This window comes from Staurois parvus, unplaced genomic scaffold (genome assembly GCF_062004578.1).
Source record: "Staurois parvus isolate SC_StPar_1 unplaced genomic scaffold, SC_StPar_1.0 ptg001534l, whole genome shotgun sequence".
Lineage (NCBI taxonomy): Eukaryota > Metazoa > Chordata > Amphibia > Anura > Ranidae > Staurois > Staurois parvus.
In genome coordinates this window covers 159242-183473 of record NW_028319330.1, presented here as the reverse complement: position 1 = coordinate 183473, position 24232 = coordinate 159242, and the positions used below count along the sequence as shown (strand labels likewise).

General features: G+C 45.2%; 1 protein-coding gene across 1 annotated transcript in view; it reads left to right on the top strand.

Annotated features, from left to right (window-relative positions):
• The first annotated feature begins 5611 nt into the window (after nucleotides 1-5611).
• Nucleotides 5612-24232, top strand: part of SLC9A5 (solute carrier family 9 member A5) — a 113929-nt gene continuing 95308 nt past the window's right edge. The window contains exon 1 of the mRNA XM_089662757.1: nucleotides 5612-6075. Coding sequence (XP_089518883.1) covers nucleotides 5928-6075 — 148 coding nt within the window. The 5' untranslated portion in view covers nucleotides 5612-5927. The remainder of the gene's footprint in view (nucleotides 6076-24232) is intronic.

Genomic DNA, 24232 nt, shown 5'->3' with positions numbered 1-24232 from the left:
GGCAGAGCAAGATTTTGCTGGAGGTCTAGGTAGAGCAGGCTTTGCTGGAGGTCTAGGTAGAGCAGGCTTTGTTGGAGGTCTTGACGGAGCAGGCTTTACTGGAGGTCAAGGTAGAGCAGGCTTTGCAGGAGGTCTAGGTAGAGCAGGCTTTGCTGGAGGTCTAGGTAGAGCAGGCTTTGCTGGAGTTCAAGGTAGAGCAGGTTTTTGCTGGAGGTCTTGGCAGAGCAGGATGGGGAATGTGAGTATGCAGTCCTGTGGCTGGTGTAATCTCTGCCTGGTACCAGGAGGCTGAGCCTGTGTAGAGACTGGAGTACGTATGAGATTGTTAGCTCCCATGTGGATTCACAGAGCAGGCTGGATACTGAGCCATGGGGAGCAGAAAAGAACTGTCAAAAGACCTGCGTAACAAGGTAATGGAATTTTATAAAGATGGAAAAGGATATAAAAAGATATCCAAAGCCTTGGCTATGCCAGTCAGTACTGTTCACTTATAAAGAATTTAAAAATTTGGGGATCTCTTAATACCAAGCCGAGGTCAGGTAGACCAAGAAAGATTGCAGCCACAACTGGCAGAAGAATTGTTCGAGATACAAAGAAAAACCCCCACAGGTAACCTCAGGAAAAATACAGGCTGCTCTGGAAAAAGACGGTGTAGTTGTTTCAAGAAGCACAATACGACGATACTTGAACTAAAATAAGTTGCATGGTCGAGTTGCCAGAAAGAAGCCTTTAATGCACCACACCATCTTTAATGCAGCCTGTATTTCTCCTGAGGTTACCTGTGGATTTTTCTCTGACTGTCCTAAGAGGCTGCATGACCCCTGACCCTCTGTATAGACAGCGCTGATTGGCCCTGTGCTGATCACATGCACCCTCCCAAAGAAAAAAAAACTCTCTAGCCATACTCACTAAACAGAGCATGTGCAGAGTAACTCCTAGAGCTCGGTTCTATCAGCAGATGAATTGGGGACAGTAGAAGAAGGGGAGGATCAGAGATGACAGGATCAAACAGCCTTTTTACACAATGCAGAGGATTAACCCCTTAGATTCCACAGTGAGTATAACAAGCACGCTTTACTGCAGATACAGACTGTACTGTTGTGTGTTTAGTAACACTTTAAATACCAACATTTTCTCAGCCATCAAAACGCAAGAAATAAACACCAAAAGTATCATAAAAAGACCAAAAGTCGGTCCACCATTAAAGAAAAAAAAAGGGACGACAAACCACATAAGCCCTGATTCACATCTGTGCGGTTGTGGGGGCCAGGATTTGCACGGGCACAAGAGCCCATTCATCAGATGGACTCCCGTGCCCCGGGACATGCAGGGAAGAAGTCCCTGCATTACTTTGGAAATCGCACCGAGGTTCTCAGTATATATATAAACACTGTATGTTGATATGTGTTTTTTTATATATTACAAAATATATGAAAATGTTTTTAAAAATATATATTTTTTAAATATGTTCTTCAGATTTTTTTTAACATATAAAAAAGTCATTTTAACATATTTTTATATATATTGGTAAATGCATTCCAAAAATGTAGATTAAATGTATATTTAACCTCCTTGGCGGTTTTCCCGAGTGTAGCTCGGGGTAGAATTTCTATACCAAGAACGGTAACCCCGAGCTACACTTGGGCTTACCATGCAGCGTTCTCTGGGGGTCCCTGCAGCACTTACCTTGTCCTTCGCTCCCACGATGTGTCCCCTGCAGCATCCCCGTCCATCTCCTCCGGCGGATGCCGGCATCTGACTTCCGTGTTCCGGTCCCCGTGACGTCGGAACGTTCGGGCGGCGGAACCGGCGGGAAATTTGAAATTTTTAAAAAATGACATTTTTGCTGTCATTGCTTTTTCACTGCATTTCACATACATTTTGTCCCCACTGCTTTGTCCTGTGCCCTGCCTGCATTTTGACTGTTCTTTCTGCCTGGAAACTTAGAAAAGTCCATGGCGGCCAAAAAGCGTCCCTTTACATCAAAAGCGGTTTTAGAACAGCGATAGTAAATCAGAACCACTTGCAGAATTGAGTGATAATGATTTGTGGGGAAATTCGTCATCAGACACTGAAAACGATTTTGCGACTTTGCTCAGCGATGTGCGAATTTGCCTCTGTATTTCAAATTTCAGTGTTTTTGGTTTGATTATATTATTGAATTAAATTGATTATTATTATATTATTATTTTTTATGATTATTAATTAAATTATAATTTATGATTTTGTGTTTCAAGTTTTATCATATCCGGAATGTTTAATAGACTCTTGTTCGGACAGATTTCAGTGAGTTATTCCTAAAAATTACAGCCTACAATTAAAAACTACATATTTCCATGCAAAAAAATGGTACCGCTTTCAGCACAAAATTCCTGACATGATCATACCGCCAGGGAGGTTAACGACATACAGTGAATCTGAAAATGTATTTTAAAAAATATATTTCAGATAGTTTGTAATATATAAATAAATGCATTTCAACATATATATATACAGTTGCAAGAAAAAGTATGTGAACCCCTTGGGATTCCGTGGAGTTTTGCATGAATTGGGCATAAAATGTGCTCTGAACGTCATCTAAGTCACAACAATAGAAGAACACAGTCTGCTGAACATAATACTACACAAACATTAGATGTTGCCATGGTTTAATTGCACATAACATGTAAACATTCACAGTGCAGGGAGGAAAAAGTATGTGAACCTTTGGACTTAATAACTGGTTGACCCTCCTTTGGCAGCAATAACCTCAACCAAACGTTTCCTGTAGTTGCAGATCAGACCTGCACAACGATCTGGAGTCATTTTGGACCACTCCTCTTCACAAAACTGTTTCAGTGTAGCAATATTCTTGGGATGTCTGGTGTGAATCGCTCTCTTAAGGTCATGCCACAGCATTTCAATCAGGTTGAGGTCAGGACTCTGACTGGGCCACTCCAGAAGGCGTATTCTGTGCTGTTGCAGCCATTGTTTTGTTGAATTACTTGTATGCTTTGGGTCATTGTCCTGTTGCATCACCCATCCTCTGCAGAGCTTCAGTTGGCGGACAGATGGTCGTACGTTTTCCTGCAAAATGTCTTGATAAACTCTGGAATTCATTTTCCCATCAATGACAACAATCCGTCCAGGCCCTGAGGCAGCAAAGCAGCCCCAAACCATAATGCTCCCTCCGCCATGTTTCACAGTGGGGATGAGGTTTTGATGTTGGTGTGCTGTGACTTTTTTTCTCCACACATAGTGTTGTGTGTTCTTCCCAAACAACTCAATCTTGGTTTCATCTGTCCACAGTATATTCTGCCAGTAGTGCTGTGGAACATCCAGGTGCTCTTTTGCAAACTTCAAACGTGCTGCAATATTCTTTTTGGACAGCAATGGCTTCCTCCGTGGTGTCCTCCCATGTACTCCATTCTTGTTTAATGTTTTCCTTATTGTAGATGTATCAACAAAAATGTTAGCATGTGCCTGAGATTTCTGTAGGTCTTTAGCTGACACTCTGGGATTCTTCTTTACCTCATGCAGCATTCTGCGCTGTGCTCTTGCAGTCATTTTTACAGGATGACCACGCCTAGGGAGAGTAGCAACAGTGCTAAACTTTCTCCATTTGTAGACCGTCTGTCTTACCGTGGACACATGAACATCAAGGCTTTTGGAGATACTTTTGTAACCCTTTCCAGCTTCATGCAAGTCAACAATTCTTGATCGTAGGTCTTCTGAGAGCTCTTTTCTGCGAGGCATGGTTCACATCAGACAGTGCTTCTTGAAACCAGTAAACCCAAAACAGGTGTCAGCAACACATCCAATATCATCACACTGATTGGAGTCAAGGTTGGCTCACTCCTGGCTCCAATTAGCTCTGGGAGAAGTCATTAAGCTAGGGCCTCACATACTTTTTCCTCCCTGCACTGTGAATGTTTACATGTTATGTGCAATTAAACCATGGCAACATCTAATGTTTGTGTAGTATTATGTTCAGCAGACTGTGTTCTATTGTTGTGACTTAGATGACGTTCAGAGCACATTTTATGCCCAATTCATGCAAAACTCCACGTAATCCCAAGGGGTTCACATACTTTTTCTTGCAACTGTATATATATATATTTTTTTAATATTGAATACGGCCAAAATTGTAGTATTTCAAATATATTTTTCTTCCATGTGGGAAGTCCTAACAGGATTTCAAGGGACAGTGCACAAAAAAGGGAGAAGAGAGGGAGAACGGTATAGGGGGCTGCCGCAAGCCCACGGAAGTGGACGCAAAAACAATTGTCACCCCATTTTCAGGAACTGGGGCTGGATGACAGCACAGTGGCTAAATGGTTAGCACTTCCTCTTGGCAGTACTTGGGTTGTCGGTTCAAATTACAACCACGGCGCTACCTGCCTGGAGTTTGCATGTTCTCCCTGTGCCTGCGTGGGTTTCCTACAGTTACTCCGGTTTTCTCCCACACTCCAAAGACATGCTGGTAGGTTAATTGGCTCCTGTCTAAATTGGCTAAATTGGCGCTAGTATGTGTATGTATGAATGTGAGTTTGGGGCCATAGATTGTACGCCCCCTGAGGGTTAGGGACCTTAGATTGTACACCCCCTTGAGGGTTAGGAACCTTACATTGTACACCCCCTGAGGGTTAGGGACCTTAGATTGTAAGCCCCCTGAGGGTTAGGAACCTTAGATTGTACACCCCCTGAGGGTTAGGGACCTTAGATTGTACGCCCCCTGAGGGTTAGGAACCTTAGATTGTACGCCCCCTGAGGTTTAGGGACCTTAGATTGTACACCCCCTGAGGGTTAGGGACCTTAGATTGTACGCCCCCTGAGGTTTAGGGACCTTAGATTGTACACCCCCTGAGGGTTAGAGACCTTAGATTGTACGCCCCTTGAGGGTTAGGGACCTTAGATTGTACCTCCCTTGAGGGTTAGGGACCTTAGAGTGTACACCCCCTGAGGTTTAGGGACCTTATATTGTACACCCCCTGAGGTTTAGGGACCTTAGATTGTACGCCTCCTGAGGATTAAGGACCTTAGATTGTACGCCCCCTGAGGGTTAGGGACCTTAGATTGTACACCCCCTGAGGGTTAGGGACCTTAGATTGTACCTTCCTTGAGGGTTAGGGACCTTAGAGTGTACGCCCCTTGAGGGTTAGGGACCTTAGAGTGTACACCCCCTGAGGTTTAGGGACCTTAGAGTGTACACCCCCTGAGGTTTAGGGACCTTATATTGTACACCCCCTGAGGTTTAGGGACCTTAGATTGTACGCCTCCTGAGGATTAAGGACCTTAGATTGTACGCCCCTTGAGGGTTAGGGACTGATGTGAATGTACAATATATATGTAAAGCACGGAGTACATTGATGGTCTATATAAGTACCTCCAATAAATAAATAAAATGTTCCCCGGCCTTGCAGAGTCTGGATTGCAGGGCACAAACCTTGCTTTCTGTGCGCGTGGAGGTGGGGGCCGCTCAGAGCAGAGGATGGCTGCGTCCGCCCAGCATTGTATGTATTAGGGGAGGTACACATTGGCAGTCCTACTGTGCCTTATGTTTAACGCCTGCAGTGCTGGCATGGTAGCATGGAGGTGGGGGGGGGGGGTCTTCTATTGTTCAGCACTTTTCCGAAAATCGGTGCGTCTTTGCAGCCAATTCATTAATGTGACTATGAATATTCCAACGGACAGACGAATTTGTCACCATTTGTCGCGCTGGCAAGAGAAAGAATTCTGAGTGCCTACGACGCTCTTTCTGAATTCCAGGCTCTGGGGAGGTCCAGGGGGGAGGATGCCGCCACATGTGCACTGAGAGCTAGCTGGATGCTGCAGCACATGGTCCTCAGCATCACGCCGCTCACCTGCCGATTGGCGGAGCGGCGTCATGACGTCACCACCGGCTTTAGGGCTCCACTCCGGGGAGTAGCGTGAGAGATCGGGGGGACATGAGCTCCGCTGCCAACCATGAGGACGAGGGAGAGGAGGGGAACGGGGCTCCGGGGGGCTTCCAGGTGGTGCGCTGGGAATGGCACATGGTGCAAACTCCGTACCTGGTGGCAGTGTGGATCCTGGTGGCCAGCTTGGCCAAGATCGGTGAGTGACGGTCCATGTGTGTGTGTGTGTAGGAGAGATGGCTTGTGTGCTGAACGGTCCCATCTGTCCCTGTCAGTCACATCGTCCCACTGCGTCCTTTTAAATTTAAAGATTTTATTTAGAGAGATTTTTTTTTTTTTAACATTTTAACAACAAAGAGACAAAAGCACTGTGCAAGGCGGCGAAAGAAAGAACTAAAAAAAAAGAAAACCACGGACGGCGGGATCATTGCACGGCACAGGTAAAGCGAACCTTTATTATATCGCAGCTTACCAATTCTTAGATGTGGCGGCTGCATTCGTTTTCTTTTTTTTTAGGCTTTCTTTCCTTTATCCTCATCTGGTCATCCGGTCAGTAAGTCTGTTTGTTTTTCAACAGAAAAGGTTGTTCTGCAGACGTAGCAGTTAGATGGTTGAGACAAACCGTTTACAGGTACTTATATAGCGCCATCAATTTACGCAGCGCTTTACATATATATTGTACAGCGATCAGCTTTTATTAGTTTATGTAAGACCTTTATCCCCAAAGGAACAAAACTGTTACTGGAACTGCCTATAAAGGTGGAGTTTGGCTTTCATTTGTTAGAGTATTTAAAGTGTTACTAAACCCCCAACAGTACAATCAGTCTGTAGATGCAGTAAAGCATGCTTGTTATACTCACTGTGGAACCTAAGGGGTTAATCCTCTGCATTGTGTAAAAAGGCTGTTTGATCCTGTCTTCTCTGATCTTCCCCTTCTTCTACTGTCCCTAATCCATCTGTTGATAGTACCGAGCTCTAGGAATCACTCTGCACATGCTCTGTTTAGTGAGTATTGCTAGAGTTTTTTTCTTCTTTGGGAGGGTGTATGTGATCAGCACAGGGCCAATCAGCACTGTCCAGACAGGGGGTCAGGGGTTATGCAGCCTCATAGGACAATCAAGGGAGAATGAAAACTCCTCCTACAAGCTTTAACCAGTGCTCTGCTTGACACTGATAGAAGTCAAAAGACTGCTTTATACTACTGATGAGAAAAGGTATTTAGAAATTTATATTTACTAAAAATGATTGCATTTCCTTGTTCTGTGTACTGTGAGACAGGATATATTGAATGCGGGGTCTGGGGAGAGCGGATATAGTGAATGTGGGGTCCAGGGAGAGCGGATATAGTGAATGCAGGGTCCGGGGAGAGCAGATATAATGAATGCGGGTCCGGATATAGTGAATGCGGGGTCCGGGGAGAGCGGATATAGTGAATGCAGGGTCTGGAGAGACCAGATATAGTGAATGCGGGGTCCGGGGAGACCGGATATAGTGAATGCGGGGTCCGGGGAGAGCGGATATAGTGAATGCAGGGTCCAGGGAGACCAGACATAGTGAATGCAGGGTCCGGGGAGAGCGGATATAGTGAATGCGGGGTCCGGGGAGACCAGATATAGTGAATTCAGGGTCCGGGGAGAGCGGATATAGTGAATGCAGGGTCTGGAGAGACCAGACATAGTGAATGCAGGGTCCGGGGAGAGCGGATATAGTGAATGCGGGGTCCAGGGAGAGCAGATATAGTGAATGCCGGATCCGGGGAGAGCGGATATAGTGAATGCCGGGTTCGGGGAGAGCGGATATAGTGAATGCCGGTCCGGGGAGAGCGGATATAGTGAACGCGGGGTCCAGGGTTTAGTAACACTTTAAACACACCTAACACTCCCCTCCCCCCCAGACTGACAATGCTGCTGTCCAAAGGTGCCCCCTGTGCTCCTTCATCCAGAATAGGGCACTCTAATTCAGGAGGTGTGTTACTGGACAGATCACCAGGTGAAAACAGAGGGGAAGAAAGCCTAAAAAAAGAAATCTAATGCAGCCACCACATCTAATGACCGGTAAGCTGCAATATATGACATTTTTTGGTTTTTGGAAGGACATGTACACAGAAGTGCATAGGGGAGTACACTGTCATGATCACATCCTCTATTTTCTGTGACAGCTTGTCATGTACTGTACCTGTTCAGTGCCGGCTCACTTTATTCTATGATAGTCCTCGCTGTGCTCTCTGTGCCAGCTCCGTGCCTCTCATTATGCTTGCTCTACCAGACACTGTCTTAGCTCACTATACTGTCCTACCCTCCATTGTGCTGCGTGTACCACCCTGCACTCACCGTAGTAAAAGCCTTTACCTTGAGGGAGGGGGGACTCTTATCTTACCCTGCGCTGTGCCCCTTTTCCGTACCCCCTTTGCCCTCTCCCCTTACCCCATACAGTGCACTCTGGTAGCCAGTGCAATATGCAGCCAGTCAGTGCCCCCTCACCCTGTCATATTTGGGGTACACTCACTGGTCCCATGTACCCTGTACATTGCCATGTCACGCTGCCATGCTCTGCGCCCAGGATTGCCATCCATCCAAATGCTCTGCAAAGTGCAAAGTCCAGGATGTAAAAAGCAATGTGTTAGCCAGCAACCCCGAGTTCCTTTCCCTTGTTAGATGGAAGATTTTCTGCCAGCTGTGCGGTGTTGGGCGGCTCGATGCCAACCTGCCTGGGCATGGCTCACATGTTTGAATGTTACCAATATGGCAGGATTTCTGCAAACAAAACAATTGTGAAATAAGCAATCAGTATAGGAAGTCTAATGTTGGCATTGTAATGCCTGAGCTGGAATTTCATGACCTTCTGACAGTAAAAATCAACATTTCCGGGTTGGCACCCTGTATGTTCCACTTTGTTTTGCTATGCTCTGTGCTCTCTCCCTGTACTGTGCCCTCTCCCTGTACCCTGTACTGTGCCCTCTCCTTGTACCCTGTACTGTGCCCTCTCCCTGTACTGTGCCCTCTCCCTGTACCCTGTACTGTGCCCTCTCTCTGTACCCTGTACTGTGCCCTCTCCTTGTACCCTGTACTGTGCCCTCTCCTTGTACCCTGTACTGTGCCCTCTCCCTGTACCCTGTACTGTACCCTCTCCCTGTACCCTGTACTGTACCCTCTCCCTGTACTGTACCCTCTCCCTGTACCCTGTACTGTACCGTCTCCCTGTACCCTGTACTGTGCCCTCTCCCTGTACCCTGTACTGTACCCTCTCCCTGTACCCTGTACTGTACCCTCTCCCTGTACCCTGTACTGTACCCTCTCCCTATACTGTACCCTCTCCCTGTACCCTGTACTGTACCCTCTCCCTGTACCCTGTACTGTACCCTCTCCCTGTACCCTGTACTGTACCCTCTCCCTGTACCCTGTACTGTACCCTCTCCCTGTACTGTACCCTCTCCCTGTACCCTGTACTGTACCCTCTCCCTGTACCCTGTACTGTGCCCTCTCCCTGTACCCTGTACTGTGCCCTCTCCCTGTACCCTGTACTGTGCCCTCTCCCTGTACCCTGTACTGTACCCTCTCCCTGTACCCTGTACTGTGCCCTCTCCCTGTACCCTGTACTGTGCTCTCTCCCTGTACCCTGTACTGTGCTCTCTCCCTGTACCCTGTACTGTGCTCTCTCCCTGTACCCTGTACTGTACCCTCTCCCTGTACTGTACCCTCTCCCTGTACCCTGTACTGTACCCTCTCCCTGTACCCTGTACTGTGCCCTCTCCCTGTACCCTGTACTGTGCCCTCTCCCTGTACCCTGTACTGTACCCTCTCCCTGTACCCTGTACTGTGCCCTCTCTCTGTACCCTGTACTGTGCCCTCTCCCTGTACCCTGTACTGTACCCTCTCCCTGTACCCTGTACTGTGCCCTCTCCTTGTACCCTGTACTGTGCCCTCTCCCTGTGCTGTACCCTCTCCCTGTACTGTACCCTCTCCCTGTACCCTCTCCCTGTACCCTGTACTGTGCCCTCTCTCTGTACCCTGTACTGTACCCTCTCCCTGTATCCTCTACCTGTACCCTGTACTGTGCCCTCTTCCTGTACCCTGTACTGTACCCTGTCCTGTACCCCCCCATTGTACCCTGTACTGTACCCCCCCATTGTACCCTGTACCCCCCCCCCCCCACCATTGTACCCTGCACCCACCCGCTGTGTTCATTCTATTCTATTCCCTGTTATTCTCTCTCTTGCACGGTGCACACTGATGATCTGCGCAGTACCCACCATTCACCAACCTCTGTAAGTGGCTAACACTTTTGCCTTGCAGCACTGGGGTCCTGGGTTTGGTTCTCCCGACGCTTCAGTTTTCTTTTGTAAAATGTATTACAGCTCTCTCTATCTCTGCGCAGAGCTCCCAGCAGAGCAGTAACATTGTTTCCAGCTGTTCTATGCAGTGTATATCATAGTCGGATCAGTTCCATTTGCTGCCAGAGCTCTGTTCTTTAATCTATTATTATCCTCATTTATCTTTTCTACTTCAATGAATGTTTAAATCTCTTTATCCATTCCTACCGGAAGTCATCCCTCGGTGTGCCGGTCTATGGCCACCCTTCTCCTTCACCTGACCTTCCTGTGTAATCCCCAAACTCTTGGTTCTATGTGTTCAGGACAGCACAAGTCATTGCAGACGGCTGACAACATCCCGCTGTGGCCAGTGACAGTGCGGATCAGCAGGGGGCACACGCATGCGCACCCCTAACCCGGGACAGGCTGCATGGCGTACATGTACGCCATCCAGCCTGCTCATAAATGTACTGTGGGTGGGCGGGAAGCAGTTAGGGCCAATGAAATTTGAACAATACAGTCACCTACAGTGGAGAAAACAGACTGCACCTGCCTACGTTCATGTTCTCTTTTAGCTGGGTGGTCAAGGGCAGTAAAACTGCGACTCAACCTCCTGTTTTTACCACTTCCCGTTCTTGTTCTCCTGGGATCCTCGCCTCTTGCAGGGCCGCAGAATTTTTTTTTCCTGGGGTGGGTTCAGCCTTGAGTACCCAGAATATAATAATTGTGGCAGCACAAGGCTGCACGCACAGTCACGGGGAGCACCAAACTTCATAAGTCAGTGTGCTAAAAGACATTGTCCTGTGTACATCGGGAGCTGTGCAACTGGTGCTATTCTGACCACGTGCATTACAAGTTAGAACAAAGAGCAAACGTGAAATTTTGTGTGAAACTGGGAAAATCGCTGGATCTCCACAACGTTCTCAAAATGGCGACCTTTGAGATGGATCTTATCTTCCGGGAGGAACGCATTTTCGGGGGTTGAGCTCGCTGAAGTTCTTCCTGATCTCTCGCCATCTTCCAGTGATGCTCTTGTAGTGCGCGTGCCACTCAGAACACCTCGATCGACTCATTGCAGCATTGCCGTAAAGTTAGAACAAAGAGCAAACATGAAATTCTGCGTGAGACCGGGCAAATCGCTGGATCTCCACAATGTTCTCAAAACGGCGACCTTTGAGCTGGATCTTCATCTTCGGGAAGAGGGAATTTTCCGGGGTTGAGCTCGTTGAAGGTCTTCCTGATCTCTCACCATCTTCCAGTGATGTTCTTCCACACTTGTATTGTGCGTGTCACTCAAAACACCTCGATGGAATCATTGCAGCATCGCCGTAAAGTTAGAACAAAGAGAAAACATGAAATTCCACGTGAAACTGGGCAATTCGCTGGATCTTCACAATTTTGTCAACCAGGCAACCTTTGAGTTGGATCTTTGTCTTCAGGAAGTGGGCATTTTCCGGGGTTGAGCTCGTTGAAGGTCTTCCTGATCTCTCGTTGACTTCCAGTGATGTTCTTCCACTCTTGTTGTGTACATGCCACTCAAAACACCTTGTTGGAATCATTGCAGCATCCCCGTAAAGTTAGAACAAAGAGCAAACATGAAATTCCATGTGAAAGTGGGCAATTCACTGGATCTCCACAATGTTGTCAACCAGGCAACCTTTGAGTTGGATCTTTGTCTTCAGGAAGTGGGCATTTTCAGTGGTTGAGTTCGTTGAAGGTCTTCCTGATCTCTCGTCTTCCAGTGATGTTCTTCCACTCTTGTAGTGTGCATGCCACTCAAAACACCTCGATGGAATCATTGCAGCATCGCCGTAAAGTTAGAACAAAGAGCAAACGTGAAATTCCACATGAAAGTGGGCAGTTCACTGGATCTCCACAATGTTGTCAACCAGGCAACCTTTGAGTTGGATCTTTGTCTTCAGGAAGAGGGCATTTTCTGGAGTTGAGCTTGTTGAAGGTCTTCCTGATCTCTCGTTGTCTTCCAGAGATGTTCTTCCGCTCTTGAAGCTCATATGCCACACAAACACCTCCAATGGCTCATTGCAGCATCTCCGTAAACTTGCCGAATCATGTCAAACATCTCTGTGGCAGATCTGCTCAGTTTCATGCAGAATTTCACGTTTGCTCTTTATTCTAACTTTACAGCGTTGCTGCAATGAGTCGTTCGAGGTGTTTTCAGCAGCACGTGCACTACAAGAGTGGAAGAATAGTGGAAGATGACGAGATACCAGGAAGACCTTCAACAACCTCAACCTCTGAAAATGCTCTCTTCCCGAAGATGAAGATCCAGCTTAAAGGTTGCTGTTTTGACAACATTGCAGAGATCCAGTGATTTGCCCAGTTTCATGCAGAATTTAACTTTTGCTCTGTGTTCTAACTTTACGGCGATGCTGCAATGAGTCGTTCAAGGTGTTTTCAGCAGCAAACGTACTACAAGAGTGGATAAACATCATTGGAAGATGACGAGAGATCAGGAAGACATTCGACGCACAACCCCCAAAAATGCCCTCTTCCCGAAGATGAAGATCCAGCTCAAAGGTCGCCATTTTAATAACATTGTGGAGATCCAGCGATTTGCCCAGTTTCACGCAGAATTCATGTTTTCTCTTTGTTCTAACTTTACGGCGATGCTGCAATGAGTCGATCGAGGTGTTTTCAGCAGCACACGCACTTCAAGAGCAGAAGAACATCACTGGAAGATGACGATAGATCAGGAAGACCTTTGACGAGCTCAACCCCTGAAAATGCCCTCTTCTCGAAGATGAAGATCCAGCTCAAAGGTTCCCACTTTGAGACATTGTGGAGATCTAGCGATTTGCCCAGTTTCATGCAGAATTTCACTTTTGCTCTGTGTTCTAACTTTACGGCGATGCTGCAATGAGTCGTTAAAGGTGTTTTCAGCAGCAAACGTACTACAAGAGTGGATAAACATCACTGGAAGATGACGAGAGATCAGGAAGACCTTCGACGCACAACCCCCAAAAATGCCCTCTTCCCAAAGATGAAGATCCAGCTCAAAGGTCGCCATTTTAATAACATTGTGGAGATCCAGCGATTTGATCCAGTTTCACACATAATTCATGTTTTCTCTTTGTTCTAACTTTACGGCGATGCTGCAATGAGTCGATGGAGGTGTTTTCAGCAGCACACGCACTTCAAGAGCGGAAGAACATCACTGGAAGATGACGATAGATCAGGAAGACCTTTGACGAGCTCAACCCCTGAAAATGCCCTCTTCTCGAAGATGAAGATCCAGCTCAAAGGTTCCCACTTTGAGACATTGTGGAGATCTAGTGATTTGCCCAGTTTCATGCAGAATTTCACTTTTGCTCTGTGTTCTAACTTTACGGCGATGCTGAAATGAGTCGATGGAGGTGTTTTCAGTGGCACACGCACTACAAGAATGGAAGAACATCACTGGAAGATGACAAGAGATCAGGAAGACCTTCAACGAGCTCAACCTCTGAAAATTCCCTCTTCCCGAAGATGAAGATCCAGCTCAAAGGTTACCGTTTTGAGAACATTGCGGGGATCCAGTGATTTCCCAGTTTCACACAGAATTTCACGTTTGCTCTTTGTTCTAACTTTACGGCGATGCTGCAATGAGTCGATCGAGATGTTTTCAGTGGCACACGCACTACAAGAGCGGAAGAACATCACTGGAAGACAATGAGAGATCAGGAAGACCTTCAATGAGCTCAACCCCTGTAAATGCCCTCTTCCCGAAGATGAAGTTCCAGCTCAAAGGTTCCCGTTTTGAGAACGTTGTGGAAATCCAGCGATTTGCCCAGTTTCATGCAGAATTTCACATTTTCTCTTTGTTCTAACTTCACGGCGATGCTGCAATGAGTCGTTCGAGGTGTTCTGAGCGGCACACGCACTACAAGAGCGGAAGAACATCACTGAAAGACGACAAGAGATCAGGAAGACCTTTGACGAGCTCAACCCTTGTAAATGCCCTCTTCCTGAAGATGAAGATCCAGCTCAAAGGTTGCCGTTTTGAGAACATTGCGGGGATCCAGCGATTTGCCTGGTTTCACACAGAATTTCACGTTTGTTCTAACTTTACGGCGATGCTGCAATGAGTCGATCGAGGTGTTTTCAGTGGCACACGCACTACAAGAGCAGAAGAACATCACTGAAAGACAAGGAGAGATCAGGAAGTTCTAGCTTGCTGTCCAGGATGAAATAGCAGACGTGGTAACGTACGTGGTCAGAATAGCACCGGTTGCACAGCTCCCGATATACACAGGACGATGCTATTTGGCACACTGACTTATGAAGGTCAGTGCTCCCCGTGACTGTGCGTGCAGCCATCTGTTGCAAAACCTTTTGATACCACCTCATTTAGAAACATAATTTACAAGTGCCCAGATTATATCTTTTTTTTTTTTTACAAAATGTTACAATAATAACTAACAATCTGCCGGCGTGTAGGACTAGAAATGTGCAATCTCCGTCTCCCGGAGTCGTTCCCCTCCGTCATAGATTTATGAGAGCGATAAAGATGTCCTTGAACAGCAAGTGTTACCATGGTGCGCATTCAGCAAGCTGGAGTGCTGTTTATTCCTCCCTGGATGCGTGCAGTAAGAGCGAGCGCTTAATGAGAGCCGCGTGCTGCGGAGTCGGGGGTGGCTCGTGCATAAGTGGGGTGTAATGACATTGGGGGTGGAGGGTGGAGGGGCTGGCGGGGGGCTGTCATTGCTCCCGGGAGGGGGGGGGTTTGTATAAAGTCAACCGACTAATTTGCGGTTATTAGAATGGATGCTGTAATCTAGGGCGGCGAGTTGCACGCGTCAGCTGCATTTTCCGGCCTACGTGTTAAAGAGCCAGGGGTTGGAAGGAGCGAAGAAGATCCCAGGAGACCCAACACTGGAGATCAGTGATCTCCGGCCTCCATGATGGATTTCCTATTGGATTCCAAATGGAAAACGCCAGTCGGGGGCTCACGCGCCCTCCTTAGTGGTCACTAACGCAGTTCATCTCCAAGTTTTATTAAAACATTCAATCACCAGAAGTACGTCAGTTTGACCTGCTATCAGCCTCCATAGCAGGGCCGATGTGTGAGAAGAAGAAGCAGCACAAGGAGCCAATCAGATCAAGGGGTGAGCATGCTGATAGGAGGAGAAAGCAGAGTGACAGAGAGATGAGGTCATCAGTGTTCTGCTCCTCCTTTCACTGTCCAGTCACAGGCTGGGGTCAGGTCCAGGGCAACCCGAGCTCTGAGGAAGTGGGTTGAATGGTGCTGACCATCAAACAGACATTTAGTGGCAGCAGCAGCACAAATGACCAGTCAGATCATGGGATGAGCATGCTAATTGGAGGGGAGTTACAGGTTGGGGGCGGGACAAGGCAAACCTGGGCTCAGAGGAAGTGGGTTGAATGGTGTTGGCTGTCAAACAGACATCTAGTGGAAGAATCAAAGCACGAAGCTGGTCAGTTCATGTGGTGAGTGTGCTGATAGAAGGAGAGAGCAAAGTGACAGAGAGATGAGCTCATCAGTGTTCTTCTCCTCCTTTCACTATCCAGTCACAGGCTGGGGTCAGGTCCAGGCCAACCCGGGCTTGGAGGAAGTGGGTTGAATGGTGCTGACCATCAAACAGACATCTAGTGGCAGAAGCAGCACAAAGGACCAGTCAGATCATGGGGTGAGCATGCTAAGAGGAGGGGAGTTACAGGTTGGGGGCGGGGCAAGGCAAACCTGGGCTCAGAGGAAGTGGGTTGAATGGTGCTGGCTGTCAAACAGACATCTAGTGGAAGAATCAAAGCACGAAGCTGGTCAGTTCATGTGGTGAGGGTGCTGCTAGAAGGAGAGAGCAAAGTGACAGAGAGATGAGCTCATCAGTGTTCTGCTCCTCCTTTCACTATCCAGTCACCGGCTGGGATCAGGTCCAGGGCAACCCGGGCTCAGAGGAAGTGGGTTGAATGATGCTGATCATCAAACAGACATCTAGTGGCAGAAACAGCACAAGGAGTCAATCAGACCATGGGGTGAGCATGCTGAAAGGAGGAGAAAGCAGAGTGACAGAGAGATGAGCTCATCAATGTTCTGCTCCTCCTTTCACTGTCCAGTCACAGGCTGGGGTCAGGTCCAGGGCAACCTGGGCTCAGAGGAGTAGGTTACCATCAAACAGACATCTAGTTGCAGAAGCAGCACAAGGGACCAGTCAGATCATGGGATGAGCATGCTAATAGAAGGGGAAACACAGGTTGAGGGTGGGTCCAGGCCAACCTGGGCTCAGAAGAAGTGGGTTGAATGGTGCTGGCTGTCAAACAGACATCTAGTGGTAGAATCAACGCACGAAGCTGGTCAGTTCATGTGGTGAGTGTGCTGATAGAAGGAGAGTTACAGGCTGGAGGTGGGTCTAGGGCAACCCGGGCTCAGAGGAAGTGGGTTGAATGATGCTGATCATCAAACAGACATCTAGAGGCAGAAGCAGCACAAGATGCCAGTCAGTTCATGTGGTGAGGGTGCTGATAGGCGAAGGATCACAGACTGGGGGCAGGTCCAGGGCAAACTGGGCTCAGAGGAAGTGGGTTGAATGATGCTGACTGTCTAACAGACATCTAATGGCAATAAAGAAAGAACTTCAGGGGAAACTCTAGATTAAGCCAAAAAGTTTAATCGCACGATTGTAACCCCCCCGAGCTACACTCGGGAATACACTGCAGCGTTGCTCCGGGATCTCTTCTTCACTTACCTTGTCCTGCGCTCCCGCGATGTCCCTCCTGCAGTGTCCCCGGCAATGTCCTCCGGCCGATGCCGGCATCTGTCTTCCGGGTTCCGTTCCCTGCGACATCGGGACGTACGGGGGACAGAACTGGCGGGAAATTAAAAAATGTCAAAAAGTGACATTCACTAAATACACTAAAATCACAGAGTATAACATTCCTGTATCAAACCATTTCACATACATTTTGTCCCGAGTGCTTTGTCCGGCGCCCTGCCTGCATTATTACTGTTCTTTCTGCCTGGAAACTGAGAAAGGTCCATGGCGTCCAAAAAGCGTCCCTTTAGGTCAGACGCGGTTTTAGACCGGCTAGAGAACAGCGATAGTAAATCAGAACCACTTGCAGAATTGAGTGATAATGATTGGTGGGGGAAATTCCTCATCAGACACTGAAAACGATTCTGCGACTTTGATCAGCGATGTGCGAACTTGGCGCTATATTTCACATTTCAGTGTTTTTGGTTTGATTATATTATTGAATTACATTTATTATTATTATATTATTGTTTTTTATGATTATTTATTATATTATAATTTATGATTTCGTGTTTCAAATTTTATCATCCCCGGGATGTTTACTAGACCAGGGGCGGACTGACAACTCATGGGGCCCCCGGGCAATAGGGGATCATGGGGCCCCTGTGTCCTTGCCCAAACTCAAAAAAGCCTACGAAAAAGGTACCAGGGGAATCTCATGGGGCCCCCTACCGACCCCGGGCCCTCGGGCAGTGCCTGAGTTTCCAAATGGTCAGTCCACCCCTGGTTAGTTGTTGCTTGCACCGGGGGCGGACTGACAACTCATGGGGCCCCCGGGCAATAGGGGATCATGGGGCCCCTGTGTCCTTGCCCAAACTCAAAAAAGTCTATGAAAAAGGTACCAGGGGCATCTCATGGGGCCCCCTACTGACCCCGGGCCCTCGGGCTGTGCCCGAGTTTCCAAATGGTCAGTCCGCACCTGGTTAGTTGTTGCTTGCACCAGGGGCGGACTGACAACTCATGGGGCCCCCGGGCAATAGGGGATCATGGGGCCCCTGTGTCCTTGCCCAAACTCAAAAAAGTCTATGAAAAAGGTACCAGGGGCATCTCATGGGGCCCCCTACTGACCCCGGGCCCTCGGGCTGTGCCCGAGTTTCCAAATGGTCAGTCCACCCCTGGTTAGTTGTTGCTTGCACCGGGGGCGGACTGACAACTCATGGGGCCCCCGGGCAATAGGGGATCATGGGGCCCCTGTGTCCTTGCCCAAACTCAAAAAAGCCTATGAAAAAGGTACCAGGGACATCTCATGGGGCCCCCTACTGACCCCGGGCCCTCGGGCAGTGCCCGAGTTTCCAAATGGTCAGTCCGCACCTGGTTAGTTGTTGCTTGCACCAGGGGCGGACTGACAACTCATGGGGCCCCCGGGCAATAGGGGATCATGGGGCCCCTGTGTCCTTGCCCAAACTCAAAAAAGCCTATGAAAAAGGTACCAGGGGCATCTCATGGGGCCCCCTACTGACCCCGGGCCCTCGGGCAGTGCCCGAGTTTCCCAATGGTCAGTCCGTCCTTGTACTAGACTCTTGTCCGGACAGATTTCAGTGAGTTATTCCTAAAAATTACAGCCTACAATAAAAAAACGACATATTTCCATGCAAAAAAATGTACCGCTTTGAGCACAGAAATAGTGACATCATCAGACCTCTAGGGAGGTTAAATTGCAGCGTTGTGCTCGGTGACGTCTCACAGATCTGTGCGTTTTTCTTTGGCCTCCGTGCTGAATCTGATTCTGCTTCCGAATCCTGCACACCTCAGCAGTGTCCCCAGGGGGGGATTATGCGGCGTGAACCTCCTATGACTCACATATATATATATATATTATTGCTGCAAAGAGCGAATTTACACCGCTATGCTGGATTCGATGCGAAGGTTCTAGAACTGCAGCATGGCGGAGAGCGCTAAAAGGTGACGCACAGGCACGTGGTGCAGGCTTGGTGCTGGGTTGTGTCATCTTCAGCCCGGGGTTCACACTGATGCGGTGCGGTATTTGCAGCGTTTTCAGTGCGACTTCCACACCGCTTCAGAATCGCACCCCGTTCATGCGAACCGATGCGGGTGTGAATGTTAAGTTAACCACACCCCAAAATCGATCCGCAAAATGCAGTGCGACCTGCAGAATCGGATCTCATTAGGTGTGAATACCCCTGCGATCTGATTCTAGTGCGCACCCAAAAAAGGGTCCTGCATGGTTATGATGCGGTGCGAATAGAGCCATACAGAATGTACGACTCCGACCGCACCGCACACAAATCTCATGTGATTGGCAGAGGAATGCGGTGCGGTTTCTGGGAAAATCGCATGCGATATTCCGCATCGCATATATGCGAACCTGGGCTAAAGCAGAACTCCGGATGAGGAAAACAGCACTGAAATCTCATATAGACTTCAGCCCCCCTCCCCCCCCCCCGGGGTCATTTCTGACACTGACACTTTACATTCTAAAATCAGTATTTTTTGCTAGAAATGCCTTAGGCCGGCCATACACGGGTCGAAGTTCGACCAATTTTTCATCCAAAAATCAGACCTAAGAATTATCGGCCGATTTGCGCCCTGTAAGTGGGCCAATGGCGCTGCCAGATTTTCGCGGTTCCTCCCCTTTTCGGTGATCGGTCATGTTGGAAAATTGCAAAAAACGACCGATTTTCGACTCAACGATGGTTGAATTGAACAATCGTTTTTTTTTTAGAAAAGAATATGCGCATGAGCCGTGACCTGGAAGGAACAGAAGTGTCGCCTGTTATATGGGGTGAACTTTATGACTCGGTTGGCCAATTTTCGAAATCATTTATGGCACCATCGGATTACCGAGCGAACGACGTTTTCAATTTTTGGGCTAAAAATCGTTTTCGGAATTTGACCCATGTATGGCCTGTATTAGGCCCGCCATACATGGGGGGAAATTCAACTGATTTATTGTCCGAAAATCATACCTAAGTATAATCGGCCGATTTTTCCTCTGTTATTAGGTCAATGGCACCGGTCGATTTTTGTGGTTCCTCCCCTTTTTGGTGATCGGACGTGTTGGAAAATTTGCAAAAAACGACCAGTTTTTGACTCAATGATGGTCGAATCGTACGATCGTTTTACCGAATAGAATATACGCATGAGCCGTGATCTGGAAGAAACAGACGTTTCACCTGTTATATGGGGTGAACTTTGACTTTGTTGGCCGATTTTTTAAACCATTGATGACGCCATCGGATTACCGAGCGAACGTTTTTGATTTTCAGACGAAAAATCGTTCAGAATTCAACCCGTGTATGGACTGCATTAGGCCCACCATACATGGATCGAAATTCGACCGATTTTTTTGGTCCAAAAATCAGACCTAAGAATAATCGGCTGATTTTTGCTCTGTTAGTGGGTCGATGGCGCTGGCCGATTTTCGTGGTTCCTCCCCTTTTCAGTGATTGGGCATGTTGGAAAATTTGTGAAAAACTACAGATTTTCGAAATCATTGGTGGCAGCATTGGATACAGAACGAATGACGTTTTCGATTTTTGATCGAAAAATTGTTCGGAATTCGACCTGTGTATGGCCTGCAATAGGCTGGCCATACACGGGTCGAAATTCAACTGATTTTTAGTCTGAAAATCGGACCTAAGAATAATTGGCCGATTTTTGCTCTGTTAGTGGGGTCAATGGCACCTACCAATTTTCATTGTTCCTCCCCTTTTCGGTGATCGGACATGTCGGAAAATTCGGAAAAAAACGACCGATTTTCGACTCAACGTACGATCGTTTTTCCGAAAACATTATGCGCCATGAGCCGTGACCTGGAAGGAACAGAAGTATCGCCTGTTATATGGGGTGAACTTTATAACTTGGTCGGATGATTTTTGAAATCATTGATGGCGCCATCGGATTACCGAGCCAACTACGTTTTTGATTTTCGGACAAAAAATCGTTCAGAGTTCGACCCGTGTATGGCCTGCGTAAGACTTGGAAGCCATTAAAGTCCATGTGTGTGGAAAGGCCGGCTGCCCGATACGATACTTGGGGCAATATAGTGTGTGTGGTAAGTAGATACAGATGTACACAGATACAGTTGGGTGCTGGGGGGTGGGGGAGGGGGGCGGGGGAGGGGCTGTTCTTTTATAGTAATAGATTTCCTTTATAGTAAAAAAAAAGACGATTTTCTCTACAATCCTCGAATTTAAATAGTGTCTTCGGTAACTACGGTAACCAGTTCTTATTTTAGAAATGTGCAATTATCTGGCTGTTTGTAGGGAACATGTCAGTGCAGGGAAGTCGTCCTCTGTAGTTCGTTTTCATGGAGGCAAACTGGATTAGACGGCCCGACCTTCCGTGTGGATGTGCATTTGTCTGTATGTGTGTGTCCTGGACTGGGACAAAAATCGGTTCCGTTTCGCATCAGTTCGTTAAGTTACCCATTTCGTTTTGTCTAATTTGTTCATTGTTTTATTCATTTTTGACCGGATTCTAATTTTTCCAGTGGATTCACAGTATTTGAATTGAATTTGAATCAAAAATACTGAATCGATTCGAATTCATTGCAAATTCTGATTGAATTTCGGAAAGATGGTTATATTCTTTCTATTTCATTTCTATTCTGTTCTTTTCTTTTCTATTCCTTTATTGTCTATTCTATATTATTCTATTTTTTTTTTTCTAATCTGTTCTGTTTTACCCTATTCTTGTCTGGTATTCTTTTCTATTCTATTCCTTTCTATTATTTCCTATTTTATTCTTTTCTATTCTATTCCTTTCTATTATTTCCTATTTTATTATTCTCTGTTCTATTCCTTTCTATTATTTCCTATTTTATTATTCTCTGTTCTATTCCTTTCTATTATTTCCTATTTTATTCTCTTCTATTCTATTCCTTTCTATTATTTCCTAGTTTATTATTCTCTATTCTATTCCTTTCTATTATTTCCTATTTTATTCTTTTCTATTCTATTCCTTTCTATTATTCTTAGTTTATTATTCTCTATTCTATTCCTTTCTATTATTTCCTATTTCATTCTTTTCTATTCTATTCCTTTCTATTATTTCCTATTTTATTCTCTATTCTATTCCTTTCTATTATTTCCTATTTTATTATTCTCTATTCTATTCCTTTCTATTATTTCCTATTTTATTATTCTCTATTCTATTCCTTTCTATTATTTCCTATTTTATTATTCTCTATTCTATTCCTTTCTATTATTTCCTATTTTATTCTTTTCTATTCTATTCCTTTCTATTATTTCCTATTTTATTCTTTTCTATTCTATTCCTTTCTATTATTTCCTATTTTATTCTCTTCTATTCTATTCCTTACTATTATTTCCTATTTTATTATTCTCTGTTCTATTCCTTTCTATTATTTCCTATTTTATTATCTTCTATTCTATTCCTTTCTATTATTTCCTGTTTTATTCTGTTCTATTCTATTCCTTTCTATTATTTCCTAGTTTATTATTCTCTATTCTATTCCTTTCTATTATTTCCTATTTTATTCTTTTCTATTATATTCCTTTCTATTATTCCTAGTTTATTATTCTCTATTCTATTCCTTTCTATTATTTCCTATTTCATTCTTTTCTATTCTATTCTTTTCTATTATTTCCTATTTTATTCTTTTCTATTCTATTCCTTTCTATTATTTCCTATTTTATTATTCTCTATTCTATTCCTTTCTATTATTTCCTATTTTATTATTCTCTATTCTATTCCTTTCTATTATTTCCTATTTTATTATTCTGTATTCTATTCCTTTCTATTATTTCCTATTTTATTCTTTTCTATTCTATTCCTTTCTATTATTTCCTATTTTATTCTTTTCTATTCTATTCCTTTCTATTATTTCCTATTTTATTCTTTTCTATTCTACTCCTTTCTATTATTTCCTATTTTATTATTCTCTATTCTATTCCTTTCTATTATTTCCTATTTTATTCTTTTCTATTCTATTCCTTTCTATTATTTCCTAGTTTATTATTCTCTCTTCTATTCCTTTCTATTATTTCCTATTTTATTCTTTTCTATTCTATTCCTTTCTATTATTTCCTATTTTATTATTCTCTATTCTATTCCTTTCTATTATTTCCTAGTTTATTATTCTCTATTCTATTCCTTTCTATTATTTCCTATTTTATTCTTTTCTATTCTATTCCTTTCTATTATTTCCTATTTTATTATTTTCTATTCTATTCCTTTCTATTATTTCCTATTTTATTATTCTCTATTCTATTCCTTTTTATTCTATTCTATTTTATTCAATTTCTGCCCAATTTCCTTTAGATTTACCTTCAACTATGTAGTGCAAGGGCCTGCCTAATTGGATACAATTGAAAGTGTTGTTTAGGTTTGACCTCATATTATATAGTTTTTGGTAAATCTAAAGCAAAAATCTGAAGACAATTGTATAATGTATGGCCAGACTTAGGTTGCCCATACATAATACAATTATACAATTTTATTGAGATTTTTGCTTTAGATTCACCAAAAACTATATAATAGGAGGTCAAACCTAAACAACACTTTCAATTGTATCCATTTAGGTTGGCCCTTGTACTACATAGTTGAAGGTAAATCTATAGGAAATTGGGCAGAAATTGGACAGAAAATTGTATAGTGTATGGCCAGCCTAATGCAGGCCATAGATGGGTCAAAAATTGGCCGATTTTTCAGCCAAAAAAAAATCGGCCAATTTTCGCACCGTTTGTGGGTTAATTGGTTGGCTGTTTTTTGGGGTTTTGGCACATTTTTGTTATCGGGCATGTTGGAAAATTTGCGGCCGATTTTGACGATCAGCCGATTTTCCCGGCAATGATGGGCAAATTGGCCAATCATTTTACCGATAAAAAATCTGCGCATGAGCCGTGACCTGCAAAAAGAAGAAAAAGAAGAAGAATTTCAGTCTGCTATTATATTTTATATGAAAAGTCTTGCGGTTGCAACAATGTATCCATTTGTATCCAAATAAAACCATTTGTATCTGAAATGGATACAAATGAATACAAATGGATACAAATGAATACAAATGGATACAAATGAATACAAATGGATACATTGTTGCAACCACAAGACTTTTTCATGGCAAATATAATAGCGGAGCTCTCTGCAGGGACAGAAGTAATTAAATGCCGGCCGTAGACGGGACGAAAATCGGCTAATTTTTTTACTGTTGGTGGTATCGTCTGCTGATCGAACGACCGGTTTTTCTTTTTTTTTTTATAAAAATACATTATACAATTTTCTTGAGATTTTTTCTTTAGATTTACCAAAAAACATATAATAGGAGATCAAACCTAAACAACACTTTCAATGGTATC